Source organism: Corylus avellana, chromosome 4 (assembly GCF_965113065.1).
Source record: "Corylus avellana chromosome 4, dhCorAvel1.hap1.2, whole genome shotgun sequence".
NCBI lineage: Eukaryota > Viridiplantae > Streptophyta > Magnoliopsida > Fagales > Betulaceae > Corylus > Corylus avellana.
This window is the reverse complement of record NC_142493.1, coordinates 36269858-36290320: the sequence shown is the minus strand read 5'-3', so window position 1 is coordinate 36290320 and position 20463 is coordinate 36269858. Positions and strand designations below refer to the sequence as shown.

At 39.7% G+C, this 20463-nt stretch overlaps 4 protein-coding genes across 6 annotated transcripts; all 4 read left to right on the top strand.

Annotated features, from left to right (window-relative positions):
• The first annotated feature begins 832 nt into the window (after nt 1-832).
• On the top strand, nt 833-3590 carry LOC132177589 (indole-3-acetic acid-amido synthetase GH3.17). The gene is made up of 4 exons (XM_059589964.2): nt 833-1425; nt 1521-1622; nt 1722-2581; nt 2905-3590. Exons 1-4 carry the CDS (start codon nt 1136-1138, stop codon nt 3462-3464), a joined length of 1812 nt encoding a protein of 603 aa, XP_059445947.2. The 5' UTR covers nt 833-1135; the 3' UTR covers nt 3465-3590.
• A 2914-nt stretch (nt 3591-6504) lies between these two features.
• On the top strand, nt 6505-11922 carry NEF1 (no exine formation 1). The gene is made up of 4 exons (XM_059589962.2): nt 6505-7916; nt 8892-9463; nt 9562-9781; nt 10431-11922. The coding sequence occupies exons 1-4, from the start codon at nt 6696-6698 to the stop codon at nt 11778-11780; spliced, it is 3363 nt and encodes a 1120-aa protein (XP_059445945.2). The 5' UTR covers nt 6505-6695; the 3' UTR covers nt 11781-11922.
• A 2082-nt stretch (nt 11923-14004) lies between these two features.
• LOC132177588 (uncharacterized protein At4g14100) lies at nt 14005-15041 on the top strand. The gene is made up of 2 exons (XM_059589963.2): nt 14005-14574; nt 14651-15041. Exons 1-2 carry the CDS (start codon nt 14100-14102, stop codon nt 14830-14832), a joined length of 657 nt encoding a protein of 218 aa, XP_059445946.1. The 5' UTR covers nt 14005-14099; the 3' UTR covers nt 14833-15041.
• A 1625-nt stretch (nt 15042-16666) lies between these two features.
• Nucleotides 16667-20208, top strand: LOC132177977 (E3 ubiquitin-protein ligase At3g02290). 3 transcript variants are annotated; one of them, XM_059590447.2, is made up of 5 exons: nt 16667-16832; nt 17339-17470; nt 18776-19214; nt 19390-19499; nt 19927-20208. In XM_059590447.2, the coding sequence occupies exons 2-5, from the start codon at nt 17351-17353 to the stop codon at nt 19951-19953; spliced, it is 696 nt and encodes a 231-aa protein (XP_059446430.2). In that variant the 5' UTR covers nt 16667-16832; nt 17339-17350; the 3' UTR covers nt 19954-20208. The 3 variants fall into 3 exon arrangements, with proteins under 3 accessions (XP_059446430.2, XP_059446429.2, XP_059446431.2); XM_059590446.2 differs by having other exon boundaries at nt 17318-17470; XM_059590448.2 differs by having other exon boundaries at nt 17294-17470.
• The last annotated feature ends 255 nt before the right edge of the window (nt 20209-20463 follow it).

Below are 20463 nucleotides of genomic sequence, written 5' to 3'. Positions count from 1 at the left end.
ACGTGGGTGTCTTTGTAGATTCCTGGGGGTGGAAACTTCCATCCCACACTGCGGACAGTCTTTTGTCTGCTTGAAATGCACAAGAGTGTCGGCCAAACAGACCCCCTTTTGTTTTGAAGCAAATTTTTGGCCACGGGTGTGACAAGTGACAGCTTGATGAGGTCATGGAAGGTGTAACCTACTGTGCTAATTGCTAATGCTATCATGCATATGCCCATCCCCATGTGTGATGCCACCTAAAACATGTAATAAGTAGTAGCAAATCCTTTCCCAATTGTTTATCATCTATCTTAGAAAGAAAAAAAGTATAAAGGCCCCCCCTTTTGAAATGATGTTTCCTCTTACAATATCTTGGTTCAGCACTAAAGCTGTAAAGCGAGCTTCTCCATGATTGCCAATTTCATAGCATTGTCCTATCTATATTCTTTCATGGGGTTTGTTGCATGCTCTTGTTGTTCTTAATCTTTTTTCATCTTCTCAATCTTACTAGTCTTCTGGGAGCAACACTGGCATTTATGGTTGAATACTTCATTTCTGACCAGGCTTATCTCGAGCAAAGAAATATAGCTATTGATTGGGTTTGAAATTCTACAATAAACTTTTTTTTAATTGATTCTAAAGTATCTGATTTTAAGGAAAAAATAGGTACTAATAAGTAGTTTTGACCAATAATTTATAATTGATTCACAGCTTACAGGACAAGGCCACGTGTGTAGGACCTCCATAGCCTCTACAATTCCCTTACATTATTTCCTAAAATCCCACCCACAATGTGTTATTTAAACATTTCCCTTCCACCTTTCCTATCAGCGGGTAGACAGAAACAGATTTATAGAGAGAAAAAAAGCCTTTTAAATATGAGAGAACCCCCTGTAAGTTGTTATGTACACTTTCTTTTGAACATTCTCACGGTCCACGCTTTTGCTGAGGCAGTGTTGTAAAATTCAGTTCAACAGAAAGAAAGGCTACAGCTTTTGGTCTTATCTTATCTGATCGATCGAGCAAACTCACCATCACCATTCAATTATTTGATCAAGAACTATCACAGCACAATTCTTTGGAACTCATAATTCATGCCAAACTATAGTTAATTGGTGACAAGTTCTAGAGCTGCCAAAAGCTCTTATTCCCAAGGATGTTGCCAAGGTATGATCCAAATGACAATGAAGCTGGCATGAAGCTTTTGGAAGACCTGACCACAAATGCGCACCAAGTGCAACAACAGGTATTAGAGAAGATACTAACTCAAAATGTTCACACAGAATATCTTAGGAGCTTTCTCAATGGCCATTCCAATAAGAAACTTTTCAAGGAGAAAGTTCCTGTTGTAAATTATGAAGATATCAAACCTTACATCGAGCGGATTGCCAATGGAGAGCCATCAGAGATCATTTCAGCTCAACCCATCACCGAGCTCCTCACAAGGTATAGAAATTGTTCGTTAATCTCTTTTTTTCCCCTCTCAAAGTTACTTCATATCTTTTGCCATTCCCTCTAAATGTTATCCATCTTTCATGCAGCTCAGGAACTTCAGGTGGGCAGCCAAAAATGATGCCTTCAACTGCTGAAGACTTGGACAGAAAAACATTCTTCTACAATATCCTTATGCCTGTGATGAACAAGTGAGAAGCTAGACTTTCTCCTTCTTTTTTTGTTTGTTTGTTTGTTCTTCACGGTGAAAGCAAGGATACTAATTACTAAACGTGTAATTATGAATTCAGGTATGTGGATGGGTTGGATCAAGGAAAAGCAATGTACCTTCTGTTTATCAAACCAGAAATTATTGCTCCTTCTGGTTTAATGGCAAGCCCTGTCCTAACAAGCTATTACAAGAGCAATAATTTCAGAAACCGCCCTTTCAATCGGTTCAATGTGTACACGAGCCCAGACGAGGCTATCCTGTGTCCAGACAACAAACAGAGCATGTACTGCCAATTACTTTGTGGTTTAGTACAGAGGGACGAGGTTCTAAGGGTTGGTGCTGTTTTTGCTTCCGCTTTCCTGCGGGCTATCAAATGCTTAGAGGATTACTGGAGAGAGCTGTGTTCTAATATTAGAACCGGTCATGTCAGTGACTGGATCACCAACCCCAGTTGTAGAAACGCTGTATGTTTAATCCTTAGCAAACCCAATTCAGATTTGGCTGATTTGATCGAGCAAGAGTGTGGCAGGAAATCATGGGAAGGTATAATAAAAAGGGCTTGGCCTAGAACCAAGTACATTGAAGTCATTGTAACAGGGTCTATGGCCCAATACATCCCGACGCTTGAATTTTACAGCGGTGGACTCCCTTTAGTGTCAACTATGTATGCTTCTTCTGAATGCTACCTTGGTATCAATTTCAAACCGCTCAGCAAGCCATCTGATGTGTCTTACACACTTCTCCCTAACATGGCTTACTTTGAGTTCCTACATGTGGAGAAAAACCATGAACAGGTGTCTGAGGAGATCCAATGCAATACTACTGTTTCTGATAAAAATTGCACGCAGAAAGAGTATAAAAAGGAAAGAATGGAATTAGTGGATCTAGTGGACGTGAAGCTTGGTCACTATTACGAACTTGTCGTCACGACTTTTACAGGTGAGTTTTTCCTTCTTCAGATCTGACCCACACGCCTCTTTTTTTTTTTTTTCTTTTTCCTGCTTTAGTCTTCAATAATAGGCAATATATTACTGATACCCCAGAAATTAATCCCACGTTCGAAAGATAAAAATTACCAACATGGAAATTTTAATTGTAAGTTGACTAGCCGGTTTAGAGTGATATAAGAGAAGATGTTGATTATTATTATTATTTAAAAAAAAAAAAATCCTTTAAAAAGCTTATGCTGGAATGTTCATAACTTCATATGATCGATATATATGCGGATCTTTTTCTCTCATTGTATGTGAATTAGTTTTCAGGCCTATACAGATACAGAGTTGGAGACGTTCTCATGGTTACTGGTTTCCACAACAAAGCTCCTCAGTTCCGGTTTGTGCACCGTCGAAATGTGGTTTTAAGCATCGACACTGACAAAACAAATGAAGACGACCTGTTGAATGCAGTGACACAAGCAAAGTGCCTGCTTGAGCCGCTCGGCTTCCTCCTGACTGAGTACACTAGCTATGCTGACACTTCATCGATCCCAGGTCATTATGTACTATTTTGGGAGCTTAAAATGAAAGGAAATAATGATTTGCCAGAGCTTGATGATGCTATAATGGAACAATGCTGCTCCATAGTGGAAGATTCACTGGATTATGTCTATAGGAGATGCAGGAAAAAGGATAATTCAATTGGACCCTTAGAGATAAGGGTGGTGAAGCATGGGACATTTGATGCATTGATGGATCTTTGTGTGTCTCAAGGGTCTTCTGTCAACCAATACAAGACTCCCAGGTGCATTAAATCAGAGGAAGCCTTTAATATTTTGGATGCAAGAGTTGTGGGAAGGTTTTTCAGCAAAAATGTTCCTTTTTAGGAGCCATTTAGGATGTAAGTAAAACTAAATAAAATGAGAATGACACGGTTGTCAGTGGTGACTTTTCATTGTTTTTGCTAAATTCTGGTGGTTAATTTTCCGGCACTGATGCCAGGAATCCTTTCAGACTTGATTTGTAGAAGTTCTTGTCTTCTTCTGTGTTTTTTTTTTTTTGGTTCAATGTGTATGCTGGATATTTATGAAATTTAATTATCATATATATTAGGCAAGTTCTCTCTTCATTTGTGCCACTGAATATCTAATTTCCCTTGAGCTTGCATCATAATTATAAAAGGAGATTGATGCGCCAACATACACGAGAAAAGTGATTTGAGGATTTTAAGTTGCGTAGGGAAAGACTAATCAACGATGTCTCACACGGCTAACTTTGATGTCTCAAAGAGTCAAAGTGGTCAGTTGAGAATGGGGCAAGATGGCGTTTTCCATTCATTGAATTTAATGGCTGAAGCAAAAATGTGCGTGCTTGCAGGTGTCATTGCACTATCACCATCAAATGCTATACTTTCCGAGTAAATTACGAGAAAAATCATGCAATAGTGTAAAACTACTAATAATACTTTGAACTTTATCAAACATGTAAATGAAGACTAAACTTGATATGCGCATGAAAAAAGGTTAATGATGTATGCATGTCTACGAGAGAATATGAGCTCGATCATACCAGTTGAAATTTAAGTACGACAATCCTTAAAATTAAAATTTGAACAAATTAACAGACATATATATATATATATATATATATATATATATATATATATAGTAGGGAAAAGTGTAAAAATGGACATCAATTTGATTAAAATCGAACATCCATGGAACTCAATCACGGTGTTCTCGGGTCGTGCCACGCAATAAATCAGAGTGACAAAAACATTCAATCAGATTGACTTGCGTCGCCTGGTTTGAGTGTTGTCATAACAGAGGTGACAGGCAGGAGCGTGATAAATTACATGTTGTGAAAAGGATTTGTAGATATGCAGGCAAAGGCTAAGATGCGGCCACGACTAGAGGGAATTGAAATAGGCGGAAATCCACGAACCACAAAGGGCATAGCAAGGGGACAATGAGAGCAACCCGAGGAGACAAAAAACTGTTCAAGGGAGGGGGGAAAGTCTATACAAAGCCAAGCCCTTTGGAATTTGTCTCGTGCATTTATGGGGAACATGTGGCCTTAACCACCACCATTTCTAGCCCATCAAAGATATGGCTCCACTTGCAACTTTTTTGTGTGAAGCAGAATGCTTTCAAAGCTATAATCAATATTCAATTAAATTAAGCACATATAAAGGAGTTGCATGCATTTGCATTCTGCTGCTGGTCACATGTTGAGTGGTGATTGGACAGTTTTCTAACAGGTTAATTTTCAGCTAGGTCGCAGTGATCAGGAACCAAAGGTTGGGGTGCATCAATCAATGTCTAAAGGGGTTGGCATTTGGCAGTTAGTAAGAGGCTAAGGGCCACGGCTATATTACTGACCAGAGCCACACGTGTGTTGAAATAGTTTAGGAGAAAAAGACAAGCTTTCTAGCTGTCTTTGACTCAAAAACCCTTACAACCCCACCCATTCCCTCAAACCCTTATGCATGCAAAATAGAATTGAGAATGGGACTTTTCCCCGTTGCTTTCTTCAGGATAAGGTCACGTCATTGTGTTATGTAGTGAAAATGAAAGGACAATGAGGGTGGGTCATTCTTGCTTCTCCAGATTAAGAGCTAGCTCCGATCCTTCTCCCCATGGTAACTCGCCATACCAATCTCTTATCTCTATCATCACTGCATTTGCTTCTGTACGTCATGCTTGAAACTTCATTAACCTTTAACTTAATTAATCCCCACAAGCAGGAACTAGCTAGCTAGCTAGGCTCCAATTCTAATTCACACTTGTTGGTGCAAAAGAGGGAAATCAACAACTGTTTGGAAGACAGTGTACACGAGAAGATGTTATGTAGAGAGGAGCATCCATATCAAGATGATTACAGCGTGGGGACATGGCTGTACTTACCAAAAGACAATATGATTCTAGACTTATGGCTTGCTCGTACGTGCGTGCTAGATTGCATTAAAATACTGGGGTATCTATATATACAACTGATAGATCAACGAAATCTATATATATATATATATATATATAGAGAGAGAGAGAGAGAGAGAGAGAGAGAGAGAGAATGCAATCAAGTCTTTCCTCCAAGCTAGGGAATGTGTCAAGTACGGGTGGGACTAGTACTTACTACTTAATTACTCTTGTATTATTCCCAAGGAATAAAAAATTTCATGTTTATCAAAACTTAATTACTACTAAAGCACCAGTCTTTAATTTAACGATATTGTGAAATCTCCTAGCTAGATGTATTGATAGAGATGATACGCACCACACAGAAATTGTTGTCAGAGTGATTAAATTTGATGGTGCACGACAATTACAATTGCCAGAGGATCAGGGGGGCACAAGACAAATTCGCAATGGCACCAGTGCACCAGCACCCGCTGACAAGGACTTCTCATGCCATGGCTAGCCCCCACAGCCCACAAGTTCTAGGGCAAACTGTTCTGATGGGGCATGGTCTTTTTACAAAACAGCGATTGCTTGATGCCTACGGGCCCATTTTGGTAGGCCAACGGGCTTCCATTTAACTAACACGTAAGGCCTGAAAACAGAGAGATTTCTACAATGATTTTCGTCATGCCCACAAACAAACAGCTTGCTGCTTGTATTTGTAAGAGTGGGCTGTATCTGACACCTGACCGAATTACCTTCACTTGTAGGGGCTGAGGGCTTTCTTTGGGCCAACCGGTCCTCATCTTGGCCCTTTAATATCTGGTTAGTGAAAAATGAAGGGAATGCTCTTCTTCTTTCAACAATGAGCCCAAGTTGAGGAGTAATTATGTAGATTAATAAAAAGCATATAATTATGTAGATTAACGTTTATCCGGAGTGGACCATATAATTAAACGAGATGAAATTCGTATTCGTCTTCTACAAAAATTGAGAGTCTTTGACCGTTCAGCACGTGGGTTGGGCCAATCAGCTCTTACTCACAAGTCACAACCAGCTGCTTAGATTGATGATCCAACGGCTCCAAGACGCCTAAACACGTCACCGTTTCTAAACCCACTGGCCCGTGATTGATTTGGTTTGGGGTCGGTAACACCCACGCATCAGACAACACTCCTCTCTTTTCTGCTCTTCATTTTGGCAATTCAGCGGCTGGCGAAAATGATGCCGCCGGAGCTCCAACCGCGGTCGTTCCGCCCCTACATCTCGTCTTCCATCAGCGCTCCCTCTTTCTCCTCCTCCTTCAGCAATGGCTCTCCCGAATCTAACCCTAACCCTAGCTCTAGCACCGTTTTCAGGTCTCCCTCATCCTCCAGATCCCTCCAGAATTCTCGCTTCTCGCCCTCCACCTTCGTCTACAACGCTCGGATTGCCATGGCGCTGGTGCCCTGCGCCGCCATCCTCCTGGACCTGGGCGGGACCCCAACGGTGCTCGCGACCCTAACGCTGGGCCTCATGGTCTCCTACATCCTCGACTCCCTTGGCTTCAAGCCCGGGGCCTTCTTCGCCGTATGGCTCTCCCTCATCTTCTCTCAGATCGCTTTCTTCTTCTCCAGCTCCCTCCGCTTCTCCGCCACCGCCGTACCCCTCGCCCTCCTCTGTGCCGAGACCAACTTCCTCATCGGCATCTGGGCTTCCCTCCAGTTCAAGTGGATCCAAATCGAGAACCCTTCCATCGTACTCGCCCTCGAGCGCCTTCTCTTCGCGTGCGTCCCACTCGCCGCCTCGTCCCTCTTCACCTGGGCCACCATCTCCGCCGTTGGCATGCGCAACGCCGCCTACTATCTCCTCGCATTCAACTGCGTCTTCTACTGGCTCTTTTCCATTCCTCGAGTCTCCTCCTTCAAGGGCAAGCACGAGGCCAAGTACCATGGCGGGGAGGTCCCCGACGACAACCTCATCCTCGGTCCGCTCGAGAGCTGCGTGCACACTCTGAATCTGCTCTTCGTCCCTCTGCTCCTTCACCTGGCCTCTCATCACTCCCTCATCTTCTCCTCCGCCGCCTCCGTCGCCGATTTGTTCCTTCTCTTCTTCATTCCCTTCCTATTCCAACTCTACGCCTCGACGAGAGGCGCGCTTTGGTGGGTCACGAAGAATCCCCACCAGCTGCATAGTATCCGTGTTGTGAATGGCGCTGTAGCTTTGGTTGTTGTGGTTCTCTGTTTGGAGATTAGGGTCGTTTTCCATTCGTTCGGGCGTTACATTCAGGTGCCACCGCCTTTGAATTACCTTCTTGTGACCATTTCGATGCTTGGCAGTGCGGCCGGAGCTGCTGCCTATGCTGTGGGGATGGTGTCCGATGCCTTCAGCTCGATGGCTTTCACCGCCTTGGGTGTGATTGTTGGTGCTGCCGGTGCAATTGTTGTGGGATTTCCAATCTTGGTATGAAGATTTTTGTCTCAAATTGAACTAAATTAATAGAGATGTGTTATAGATTTAGAGTTCTAATGTCGGGATGATTATTACTGTGACTTGGGTTTGCACTTTGCCGGCTATACATTGATTGCTTCGCCCGAATGAGCTTATAATCCTTTACTTTTGTGCCATCATTTGCAAATAGCAAGAGGCCTTGGACAACTTCTGTATTTTCGTTGCTTATAAGTTATAATTGTCTTCTGCTTCCTCTATACATCGATTCACTAGTGCGTGTGGAACAAATGGCCGATGGTGCTACAACCTGCAAAAATAATTTAATGAACATGGGTAGTCTTTTTCTTTGTCAGTAGCTGGCTGTCTTGAATGTAACTAACAATTTGGCACTAAAATGTCTATGAGTGTGTCATCTTTTAAATTTTTATCATGACAAATCTCATCCTTTCAACTTTTGGCATGAAGCTTCAAGGCTTTCGTGTTACCCATTAGTAGCCAATGATTTTGGTAGTCGGGTTGGGAACATAAAGATCTATTGCCTTATATCTGGAATCAGAGGTGTAAGTAGTGCTAAAAGACAATTCAGTGGCAGGCTATATCTCTCGTTATGGTCATGTGCATTAGGGCTGTTTGGGATCATTCCCATAGTTGAGTACCATCCACTACTCAGCTATACTCCGCTGAGTGATTTGGGACTTGCAGCATAGATAGTTAAAGATGACCATTAACTGTTCTAAACGAGTGTGCACTTGCAAAAGATGGAGTAAATGCACATTTAAAAAAAAAAGAAAAAAAAAAATTACACTGTATTGAGTGTGGAAGCCTCTCCTCAATTAATGTGGTTTTATCTAATGTGAAAACTTTGGTTCACTTATGGTGCTCTTTGTTCACTATTAGTTACATTGGGGATGGATCATATTATTGTATATTTCAGTCTCTCAACTCTATTCAAAATGTTTGAGTTATTCCTTATCCTTTCTTTTGCAGTTCCTTCCACTGCCTTCAATTGCTGGCTTTTATTTGGCTCGATTTTTTACAAAGAAGAGCCTGCCATCTTATTTCAGCTTTGTTGTGCTTGGGAGTTTGATGGTTACATGGTTTGTAATGCATAATTTCTGGGACCTTAATATTTGGTTGGCAGGCATGTCCCTGAAGTCCTTCTGTAAATTCATAATTGCAAATTTTGTCCTGGCCATGGCTGTTCCTGGTCTAGCTATTCTACCTTCAAAACTTCATTTCTTGACTGAGGTTGGTTTAATCAGCCATGCGCTGCTGCTATGTCACATTGAGAATCGATTTTTCAATTACTCCAGCATTTACTATTATGGGTTTGAGGATGAGGTGATGTATCCAAGCTACATGGTTATTGTAACAACTTTATTGGGTTTGGCTCTGGTGAGAAGACTGTCTGTTGATCATCGAATTGGGCAAAAGGCAGTTTGGATTTTGACTTGCCTCTATTCTTCTAAGCTGGCAATGCTGTTGATTACATCAAAATCTGTTGTATGGATGTCAGCTGTTCTGTTATTGGCCGTGTCTCCCCCCTTGCTTCTTTACAAGTACTTATTCTGTTGCACTTTCAATGATTTTTATATTTCTCAACGCTTATTAGCCTTATCAACCTTGTTAATTCTTCGCTGCATGGGAAACATTGCAGGGATAAATCGCGAACAGGCTCAAAGATGAAAACTTGGCAAGGCTATGTACATGCTGGTGTGGTTGCTTTATCTGTCTGGTTTTGCCGGGAAACAATTTTTGAAGCCCTCCAATGGTGGAATGGGAGACCTCCATCTGATGGTTTACTTCTGGGATTTTGCATTCTCTCTGCCGGGTTGGCTTGTGTGCCCATAGTTGCTCTCCACTTCTCTCATGAACTGGTAGGCAAACCTTTTCTTTCCCAAGTTTGTCGTTTCTATTTATTCATCTTCTATTTACAGCCAAGGGGGGATTTGCTCAGGCCAAATAATTGGTGCAGCTAAACATGTTTCACTCCCTATTTAGATTCATACGGGATTTATCTATGGTTGTCATCTTCTATATTCTTAAGGCTTTAATAAATCTTATCTTGATAAGAGTTAAAAACAAAAAAAATTACCCGTTATAGCACCTTTTCTTATGAAATTTATTAAAAAAAGAATTATGTGCAGCCTTGTGGAATTTTAATTCGAACACAAGTATTACATGAGTGAAGATAATCTTAATCTGTCTTATGAGATCAATTAAGTCGGTTATCAGAATATTTCCTTAGTTAGTTCTTTCTTCTTCTTTTTTGGGGTGGGGGGTTCTTATACTGTTTATTTTCTTGGTTAAGCTTTTTGATGGGTTGACATTGCTGAACAGAAAATAGTTAGGATGATTTTCATTCATAGGCAGAGCGCTATCATTGTTTCTGAAATCTATCTAATGATACGATATTTAAGAATAGAGAGTAAACCAACAGGACTCTTTCCTATTGTCTGGCTTAAAAAAAAAACTAAACTAAACTAAACTAAACTAACCAGTCTGTGTCTCCTATTCTTTGTGCAGTCTGCTAAGAGATGCCTAGCTCTGGTGGTGGCAGCAGGTCTTCTGTTTATCATAATGCAGCCACCAATCCCATTATCATTGACTTACCGGTCTGACCTGATCAGAGCTGCCCGCCAACCTGCTGATGACGATTCCATCTATGGCATAATGACCACAAAGCCTACATGGCCAGCTTGGCTGCTTATTTTGGCAATTCTGCTTACTCTAGCAGCTGTTACGTCCATCATACCAATTAAATACATGGTTGAGTTGAGAGCGTTTTATTCGATTGCCATTGGGATCGCTCTGGGTATCTACATATCGGCTGAATTCTTTCTTCTGGCACCTGTCCTGCATGCCCTCATTGTTGTGACTATGGTCTGTGCTTCTGTGTTTGTGGTCTTCACCCATTTCCCATCTGCCTCTAGCACAAAGGTCCTACCTTGGGTATTTGCTCTTCTCGTGGCTCTCTTTCCTGTGACATATCTTTTGGAGGGCCAAGTGAGAATCAAAAACATCCTGGCAGATAGTGGATTTGGAGACATGGGGGAGGAAGAGAAGAAGCTCACCACTCTACTGGCTGTTGAGGGGGCGAGGACATCTCTTCTTGGTCTATATGCAGCTATCTTTATGCTCATAGCGTTAGAGATAAAGTTCGAACTTTCCTCACTTATGCGGGAAAAGGCTGTTGAAAGGGGTGGAATTAGACAGAATCAATCTGTTCAAAGCAGCTCTGGCAGTATTCCTCCACGAATGCGATTCATGCAACAGCGTCGGGCCTCTAATGTGCCAGCCTTTACAATCAAGAGGATGGCTGCTGAGGGAGCCTGGATGCCGGCTGTTGGTAATGTAGCTACTGTGATGTGCTTTGCTATATGCCTTATCTTGAACATCAACCTCACAGGTGGATCAAATCGTGCAATATTCTTCCTTGCGCCTATTTTGCTGCTTCTCAACCAGGACTCTGATTTTGTTGCTGGATTTGGGGACAAGCAGAGGTATTTCCCTGTTACGGTTGTCATATCAGTTTACTTGATCTTGACTGCTTTGTACAGCATATGGGAAGATGTCTGGCATGGGAATGCAGGGTGGGGCCTCCAAATTGGTGGGCCAGATTGGATCTTTGCTGTAAAGAATTTGGCCCTCCTCATTCTTACGTTACCCAGTCATATCCTTTTCAACAGGTTTGTGTGGAGTTACTTGAAGCAGTCTGATTGGACGCCATTGCTCATATTGCCCCTTAATCTGCCATCCATTATAATTACGGATGTGCTTAAGATTAGGATTTTGGGGCTTCTAGGAATTATTTATTCCCTTGCCCAGACGCTAATCTCCAGACAACAATATATCTCTGGATTGAAGTATATTTAGAGAAATACATACACTGTACAATATGCTTTGGCAATTTTCAAGTGAGGTATCAAATTTCAGGTTTGTCTTGCACTTCTTTACTGGTACTTACATTAATCGGGATTTTGTCTCCAGAATGCAAGAACTATGATCATTTGAGTTATCGTAAGTAGCCATTACACTGATTTACTCTTGGACATATGAGCTAACCTTCCAAGCAAATAATGGTTTTTGGTTACTTTACTGGTGGCCCCAACTGTAACATTTTATTGATCATAGCGGGTGTTGTATGATGTTTAGTGAATTAAGTGGTTAGTTTATGAGCGAATTGACTGGTCGTAGTTGTGCAATGGTGATTTTATTGTGAAAACTGTATGAGTTTAATGAATAGTGGTCGAAATCGTGTCTTGTATCATCATATTTTGTGCTGGAAACTTATTCCTTTTCTGGGATTTGGTTCATTGGTTGATGATACAATTTGACCATGCGGATTCTGGAGGTAATCTTGATAGAACGATTTCATATTGGCGTAGCACAAGGGGAAAAAAATGGATTTAATATGGGCGTAATTGGGAACATGTGTTGTATCAAAGATTATGTCACAGCCGTGACAAGGCTGTCTTGGTGGCAGTTTGGGTGTACACTGGACCCTTGCTAGCCACGTAGCCCAGGCATGTGAGAGGCTTGCCTTTGGCTCGAGTTGGATGTTGGGTTGGCATGCATGTCACAGCAACTGGCTTTCTCAGCAACCAGAGAGCCAAGAGTTGCTGGAGAGTGCAATATATAAAGTAAGGAAGCTGCTGTGTGACTTGTGAGCAACATTGGAGAGTTGTGAGGGTTGTATTCTTCTGTTGTCTCTTGTAAAGCCTTGGTGGCTTGAGTGAGTTTAGACTAAGGGCTCCATTTTGGTTGTAAAGACCCTACTCGCTCCTTCGTACTTGCGGTTGAGTTGAGTGTAAAGGTTGGGAGGTGTTGATCTGGTAAAGTACTTGTCGTGTTCTTGTTCTTGTGCTTGTACTGTGCATTGTGATTTCCCTAATCTCCATTTTTTTTTTAATTGAATAAGGAAGAAAGGACTACAGGGAATGATCTTTTCTATTCCTAATCCGAATGGAAGAGAGAATAGGAGATCCCGTGGGAATGCTTCCAAAAACAAAATTGGAAGCAACCTATTTAGTTAAAGCATGTGCACAAAAGTTGACACATTGAGAAACTTTCAAAGCATTCAAACTTTGAAAGGAAGAAAGAACTAAAGTAATATTAGAAGTACAATTAGCAAAAGTCCAAAAAGAGAATAAAGATGAGTTGTTTATAGTCAACACAATCGGAAGGGCATCAACTTCCAACATAAGCTTATCACAACCTGAGGAGACTGTCAACCGTGCAACCATTAAAGCTGCAGAAACTTTCTCTTGCAGAACATCAGAGGAATTAAGTTTTTGAGTGGCAGCACTTATAATATTGCCCATATCATCACTAATCACCGCTGCCGCAACCGTAAAAGACCCCATATAATCATTGATGAGGAAGGAGCTCGAGTTTTTGGCTTTTGTTAACATTTTGTTTTTCTGTTTTCATTCATTTTACACTAGTGTGTTTTAATTGATTTTTTATATTAATTACTTAAAAAAATAATAATAATTTAAACATGTCACATTGTTCGGTATGGGTGTGTAAATTGAGTAGCATTACTCTATTTGCAAACTATTCAAATTACAACATTTAAACTTGTTTTCACTTTTAGGTTGTCAATATATATATATATATATATATATATATATATATAAAAGTATCTTTCTAAATATATTAATAAAAAATACCTTTTATTAATCCTTTGTTTTCAAGTAAATGGTTTTAAAAGAACTTTTTGCGACCTTTTGTCATACAATTGTTTTCGGTATAAGTGGGTGGCCGAAGTGAAAAAATAAAAATAAAAATCAATGCGAACTCCTTAACAACAATGGGATGGCCTACATGCTACAAAAACAATCGTCAATCCTTTCTTGGGGGGTGGGTGGTGGGGGTGCATTCCGTTCTTTGAAAAAGGTGGGTGAACTAATTTACTTTGTAATACAAATTTTGAAGAAGAACAAAAAAAGAAAAAAGATTTAAAAAGATTGACAGGTATCATCGTTAAATTACAGTTCGGTCCCTTAAAAACTAAAAGGGTACCAGGCATTGGTTCATGTTGTTTATCCGAAATGCCATGTGTGCATACTTTCGTTGGTCTGTCACCACTCCAAGGGCACTCATAAGCCGAAGCACTCGGATAATATAAAGAAAGAAATCCAGGTACCTACCACGCGTCCTTCTCTCTGATACTCTCCAGTCTCCACGTCGATGGCCTCCGCAACCAAACCTATCGCCATATCTGTCCTCCTCCTCCTCTTCCTCTTTACCCTTTCTGTGTGCAAATCCACCAGAGAGGAAGACCCAACACCAGCTCCATGGCCCCACCAGTTCCACTCCATACTATTCATGAACTACAGCGGATCCCTCCAGATAATCGATCTCTGGTACGACTGGCCCAATGGTCGAAACTTCAACATCATTCAGGACCAGCTGGGTAAGCTTCTCTATGACCTAGAATGGAATAATGGGACTTCCTTCTTCTACAGATTGGACTCCACCAAAGAGTGCAGAACCGCACATGTTGAGGTGGGTATTCTTCGCCCCAATTGGCTCGATGGTGCCAACTACCTGGGACAACGCCACGTTAATGGGTTCCTCTGCAATGTTTGGGAGAAGGTGGACTTCATTTGGTATTACGAGGATGTTGTCACTAAGAGGCCTGTTCAATGGATTTTTTACTCTGGTAATTTCTGCATCTTCTTTGCATTTGCTTGCTGCTCTTTTCAAACATAAATCATTTCATTTTGCGCGATGTACAGGGAGGGAGGCACATGTGATGACATTTGAGGTGGGAGCGGTGCTTGAGGATGCCAATTGGCAAGCCCCTGTCTATTGTTTTGAGAAGACCGATGATGGAAACGACCCAAAATCGCAATTCGCCATTCCCAGCGGTTACTGGAAGGATGGTGGGGTGCTTAGAGGTTCAATTAATGATCTCTGAAGAATGTGATGCATCATGCATGCCTCTGTTTCTGTCACTTGTGAATTCCGTTTGAGAATAAGCAGAGTCAGAAAAATTTGTCCCTAATATTCTCCGTTATGAACTTTAGCTATATCTCTAATGCCTTTCTAGGCCACAATTAATGTTTCGAAAAACCCTTCCAATAATGCGAAACAAATATATATCAACATCTTACAGAATTCAGTTGATCTTGCACTGTCCATGTACCTATTTTATGAACTAAACTGAAGATAATTTTGCAAGGAGCTTCGTCCAGTTTGCGTATGCAAGTGGTGGCCGGACATGAAAGCTATCTAGAATATCCTTGACACTTGTAGTTGGAGGACAGCTCCAGCTTCTCCCACGTATCGCTTCAAAGTAATCTATTCCGGGCTTATGGCTCCGTAGTGCCTGCATTGACAGTGGTTTTCTAACAGATGGCATTGTGCCATAGTCCCAGCGATCTCTGGTTGCTCACTTTGGAGGATTGTGAGCCAAACTTCATAATTACGGGTTTGAAATGTCTCCAGTGTATAGGATTTAATTCAAGGAAACACAGGCCTTCATTAGGATTACAATTTTCTTTGAATGATCGTAAGATAAAACTGTCCTTCTGCATAGTTAATTGTAGGGTGGGTAATTTTTTTATCAGAATTCAATACGAAATTTGCGGGGTAAGATTTATAAGTTGACCCGTTTAATTTAATGAGTCGGGTTAAAATTTACTTATAGGGTTTTATATTCATGTATCGAGATTCAACACGACTTGACCACAACACTAGAAATGACAATTTTTTACATGACTAACAAATTTAACTTGAAATTAGCTAGTTAGAGTTAAGGGGTCAACCAGTTTAGTTAAATGAGTTGAGTTTGAGTTTACCTATATAATCTTATACTCATGTATTGAAACCCAAAATTACAACACAAACATGATTTGTCACCCTAGTTAATTGCACTTCTCTTGGATGACCCTAACTAAATCCAATCGAATGTTGCTTGGATATAAAACGATCCCCAATTTAAATAGGTACACAAAAATGGAGAGGATTATTTCATGGTTCTCCGGTATATGTTATTATGTGAATATTTTTGTAACATTATTTAAAATTAATTTTTAAATGTAGGATCATCTTCATTTTACTTTATACATTTTGAATCTACTCATTTTCACACCTTTTTCTTTTCGGGATATATATATATATATTTTATTATTATATTTAACGGTATATATAATGCTATATAATTTTAAAATATTAAATGTCATAATAACCTTTAAATTTGTGGTCATCTCAATACCCATTAAATTAAAATATTTGCATTACAAAAAATATGCACCCTTTTTAATTGACTATTGGCTAATTTGGCTTACCAGTTTAGTTTCTTAGATATGATTGAAACTTGCAATTAACCCTCCTCTTTTATTCATCGTTAGAAAAAGAAAAAGAAAAAAACCCTAATCCATAGCTAATAGTTAAATAAAAATAAGAAAAGAGCTAGGTAGAGGGTGCAAATATTGTGACAACTTTTATGGTCAGATTTTAAATCTAAAAACAATCAAAATCTTTCACCCAAGTGATTATTTTAGAGGCCGATCATGTTCATGTTGATTTTGGCTAGCTAGTCAATCATGATTCTCATTTACAAGAAACAAATTGCACCGTCCGTACATGAGATGAGAGAGCGAGCATTTTATTTATTTATTTTTTATTTTTTAACTTAAATTTTAATATATTTGCTAGCTGGACCACACCTCCACCAAATCCCATTACATTACTTGACTATAAATAATCACAACAATAATAAGTCTAAATGTTTGCGCGTGTACGTACGTATAATAATTGCATATATAATATATTGATACCGAAAGTTCCCAGAATCGGAAACCTCTGCCTTTGTCTGGTTTGTTTGGACTGCCAAGTCTTTGCCCATGGCGTAACCTTTGGATTCCCATAAATGTTTTGAGGGGATCTACTCGTGCTAGTCAGTTTACCCACAAGGTAAGTGGAAATCTTTCCATTTTGCGCCTTTTACATTCTACCAAACCATGTAAGACTGCGTAAATGATGGTCCATGGCCATGGTTTGGGTTGAGGGTTTGGGGCTCTGAGCAATTGGTGCTTTCTGATACCTACTTGACATTTTAATGTTTGATCCATATGAAGATTGCTTTAAAATATTCCTACCATTTGCTTAATCTGCTTACTTCTATGAGTTGAATTTGTTTGGAGTCCCTGGGATTAATGTGTGATCATATTAATCCTTAGTCTGTGTGGCCCAGTGGCTCAATTGGGGTGCTTCTCAGGTTCTGGCTTTTACCCAACAGATTTCAATAGAATGAAATCAGTTTCATTTTTTCTCAACTTTATACTATGTTTTGATTCAAGTGTTTCAATAAAGTCTCGTGTTTGGACAATGATATGGGGGGTGAAGACAGAATTATTTATTTATTCATTTTCCAGTTGGTTGGTTTTGTTGCTCAACAGCCAGTGCTCTGGATTTATCAGGAAAGAATAAAGATGGGTGCTTTTTGCTGCTGTCCACGTGATGGAGAAGTGGAAGAATATGCTCTTCCAAGCAATTCGATATACAGGCACTGCTTATGCCTGAGATACTTTTTCCACCAGCTATTTAGTGGGGTATGCAATGGAACCTTTGAGCAACTAAAAGCTTTGCCTTTTCATCTTATATATGCATAGAAATGTTGGACATATTTTTATTGGTTTAGTAGCGTTTCATTCCATGGCTGCTGTAATTTACGAGTTACGAATCTTATGGTGAATTGTCTTGACTCACTAGTTCAAGAGACTGCCACCAGGGCATCTTGGCAAACTGGGCAGTTCTGCATCCCTTGCAGATGGGTGATCTACACTATGGTCCAAACTACATATACTTGTTGTTATCTTTTACTTTGGAGAACTTTCCACATGTTCACAAAACACATTTGTGCTTCAGATAATGTGTGAACTGGACATACTTTCTTATGATTGCACTAAAGGAAACATGAATTGATCTACAAAATAAGGTCCAATAATCGATAATATATTCTTAATTACATCAGGCTCTTGCTGCTCTGATTGTCGATTGAAATAAATTGTTCATAGAAAAAATAGAATTTCAAATTCCCATTTAAATTGTTTATCTATAACAAAAAGTTTGGTTTCATGTTGGTGTAATAATTTGTACTGTTCCAGCTCCCCCAAAAAAGCGCTGTTTATACTCTCATCCCTACTAGGATTGTGGTTTCAGATAAAGAACTTGTAATTCATTCTTCAAAAGAATACATCTTCTACTTATATATATTACTTTTGTGAATTTGTATTTGTACACATGCATTTGGAGACCTGAACTGAAGAGGATTCACTAAAAATGTTTTTACTTACTTATCAAAAAAAAAATTGTACACATGCATTCTGGTTAAAAAGAGGATTTGGGATAAAACTCTTCTTAGTTTGAAGATAGTATATCTAAATGACTTCTAGCCATTTGATGTATTTTGTTCGTGTAATCATAATAAAAGATCTATAATTAGGTGGTTCAAAGCATCCTGTAACATGCATTTGTGAGCCTTAACTTTTTATTTCATAATATGCTTTCCAGAGACGAAGGCAGGAATTTAGTCCAAGTGGGGAGGGGCTAGACTGAATTTTTTTTGTGTGAAAGCCATTGTTAGTAAAATGACACATCAAAAAAAAAAAAAAAAAGGCTATAAAATGACAGAGAACCTACAAAAAAAAAAAAAAAACAAGATTTTTTCAATTTTGTTTTGGGGGGTGGGAGAGGAGCCCCCCAATACATTCGTTCCTGATGCTTTTCTTCATGTGATTACTATAATTAGTGGATCTCAATATCGGGAAAACCCCTTCTATTTGGTGCTGTTTCTATTTCATATTATTTTCTTTTTGTAATCTTTTCTGTAATTGCCTTCTCCCCTGCACATGCAGTATGGTGTAATGTTTCATAGGCTTGAAGGAAGGTCAACATCTTCACCAATCCAAGGAGCTTCTTTTACATCATCAGGGATTAACACAGCATTACCTGATAATACATCAAATGATATTCATCTCTCGGTGTCCAGACCAGTGGCTTCTGATTCTGATCAGAGGTACTCCCGTTTGCAACGTGATGGCTTGGTCTCTAGGCGTGATAAGTCAATGACACATTTCCAAGAAGATTCTCAACCACTGAGGAGAAATATGAGCAGTTCTGGCGTAGAATCATTGGGCTTTGGGAAGAAAAGAAATGGAGTTGAATCTGAAGAAGATGGTAAACTTGGCCATTCTGAGTCCTCAGAGAAGGCTTTGACAGCAAAAGTTGCATTTGGACTAGCTTATATGCAACCATCTTCTGAAGATGATGATGTCTGTCCTACATGTCTCGATGGTAATTAACTTGTTTGTGTGACAGAGTGGCTGATAAGAACCTGCCCTTGCTATTACAAGAATATACTTAGGTTATGCTTTTCAGTCAAAAGTATATTCTGCTCTAGTGATATTAGAACAGAAATTTCTTCGTAGATTCTTGAATTATTTTGATTCTATTTGATTTTCTCTCGCAGAATATACTCCAGAAAATCCTAAAATAACAACACGATGTTCTCATCATTTTCACCTCGGTTGTATTTATGAATGGCTGGAAAGAAGTGAAAGTTGTCCAATCTGCGGCAAGGTACGTGCAGAATTGCTCTTGTCGAACAAAAGCATATATGGTATCGGTATCAAAAGCATTTGTTTTACTCTCACAACTCTTTAATAAGAAGTGCATATATGGTTTCAAAAGTATCTGTTCTACCTTCACAACTCTTTAATAAGAAACTTCTGAAGTCAAGCACACTTGTGACTCATGTAGGTCATGAGGAGATGACTGGTTGGTGTTAGTTGTTACATAAATATCCAATAATGGCAGTCATCTTCTTGCATGTTTTACACTTTATTAAGTTTATGATTCTGATATCTTCCATGAATAGATCCATAAATGTGCCCCAAGCTTGTGTTTAACGAGCGCTGGAATGCGCGTGAGTAGGTTTTACAGCTCTTGGTTTCTTTTTGTTTAATACTAGGTATATCTAACTTGAATGCTCTTTCTGGAATGTCAGGAGATGGAGTTCTGTGAAAGCCCGTAAGTAAGTTTGCATGTCTGGTTTCAAAGCAATAGAGCAAATATACATAGAGCGGCCATGAGCATCTGTAAATAAAAGTCCCCTCATCTTGTTTAAAGCAAGCTTGCACAGGAGAAATCCATTGTTTGTTTAATCACATATATCTTAATCTTCTTTTACGTTTTGATCCTTCAATGTCAATGTTCCTTATCGTATAGTAAAACTGCTGACAAATGTTAAAATCATATTATCTGATGATATACATAGTTGTAACGGAATCGTCCTAGTGACTCCTGCACTATTCCTTTCAATTCGTGCTTCAACCAATAGGAAGATCTTAAATTATATTACATCGCAGGGTGAATCTTGAAAAGTGACAATGGATAAATAAGATCGGCTGTGCTCTTGTAGATGTAGTGTTGTGGTAGTTGCAACGTTGAAATTAGTTTCAGTGTCCATTGTTTACAAACAAAACACAGCCTTAAAAAATGTATTTAGTAACAGAGTTAAGGAGTCATTACTCGAAAGGCGATA

Bases quoted from the DNA above. Each gene is read 5' to 3' on its own strand.
- LOC132177589 (XM_059589964.2), top strand. From the start codon at position 1,136: ATGTTGCCAAGGTATGATCCAAATGACAATGAAGCTGGCATGAAGCTT. The intron at 1,426-1,520 runs GTATAGAAATTG...TCTTTCATGCAG, and splicing joins ATCACCGAGCTCCTCACAAG to CTCAGGAACTTCAGGTGGGC. The intron at 1,623-1,721 runs GTGAGAAGCTAG...TTATGAATTCAG, and splicing joins CTTATGCCTGTGATGAACAA to GTATGTGGATGGGTTGGATC.
- NEF1 (XM_059589962.2), top strand. From the start codon at position 6,696: ATGATGCCGCCGGAGCTCCAACCGCGGTCGTTCCGCCCCTACATCTCG. The intron at 7,917-8,891 runs GTATGAAGATTT...TTTCTTTTGCAG, and splicing joins TTGTGGGATTTCCAATCTTG to TTCCTTCCACTGCCTTCAAT. The intron at 9,464-9,561 runs GTACTTATTCTG...GAAACATTGCAG, and splicing joins CCCCCCTTGCTTCTTTACAA to GGATAAATCGCGAACAGGCT.
- LOC132177588 (XM_059589963.2), top strand. From the start codon at position 14,100: ATGGCCTCCGCAACCAAACCTATCGCCATATCTGTCCTCCTCCTCCTC. The intron at 14,575-14,650 runs GTAATTTCTGCA...CGCGATGTACAG, and splicing joins TCAATGGATTTTTTACTCTG to GGAGGGAGGCACATGTGATG.
- LOC132177977 (XM_059590447.2), top strand. From the start codon at position 17,351: ATGGGTGCTTTTTGCTGCTGTCCACGTGATGGAGAAGTGGAAGAATAT. The intron at 17,471-18,775 runs GTATGCAATGGA...CTGCACATGCAG, and splicing joins TCCACCAGCTATTTAGTGGG to TATGGTGTAATGTTTCATAG. The intron at 19,500-19,926 runs GTACGTGCAGAA...CTGGAATGTCAG, and splicing joins GTTGTCCAATCTGCGGCAAG to GAGATGGAGTTCTGTGAAAG.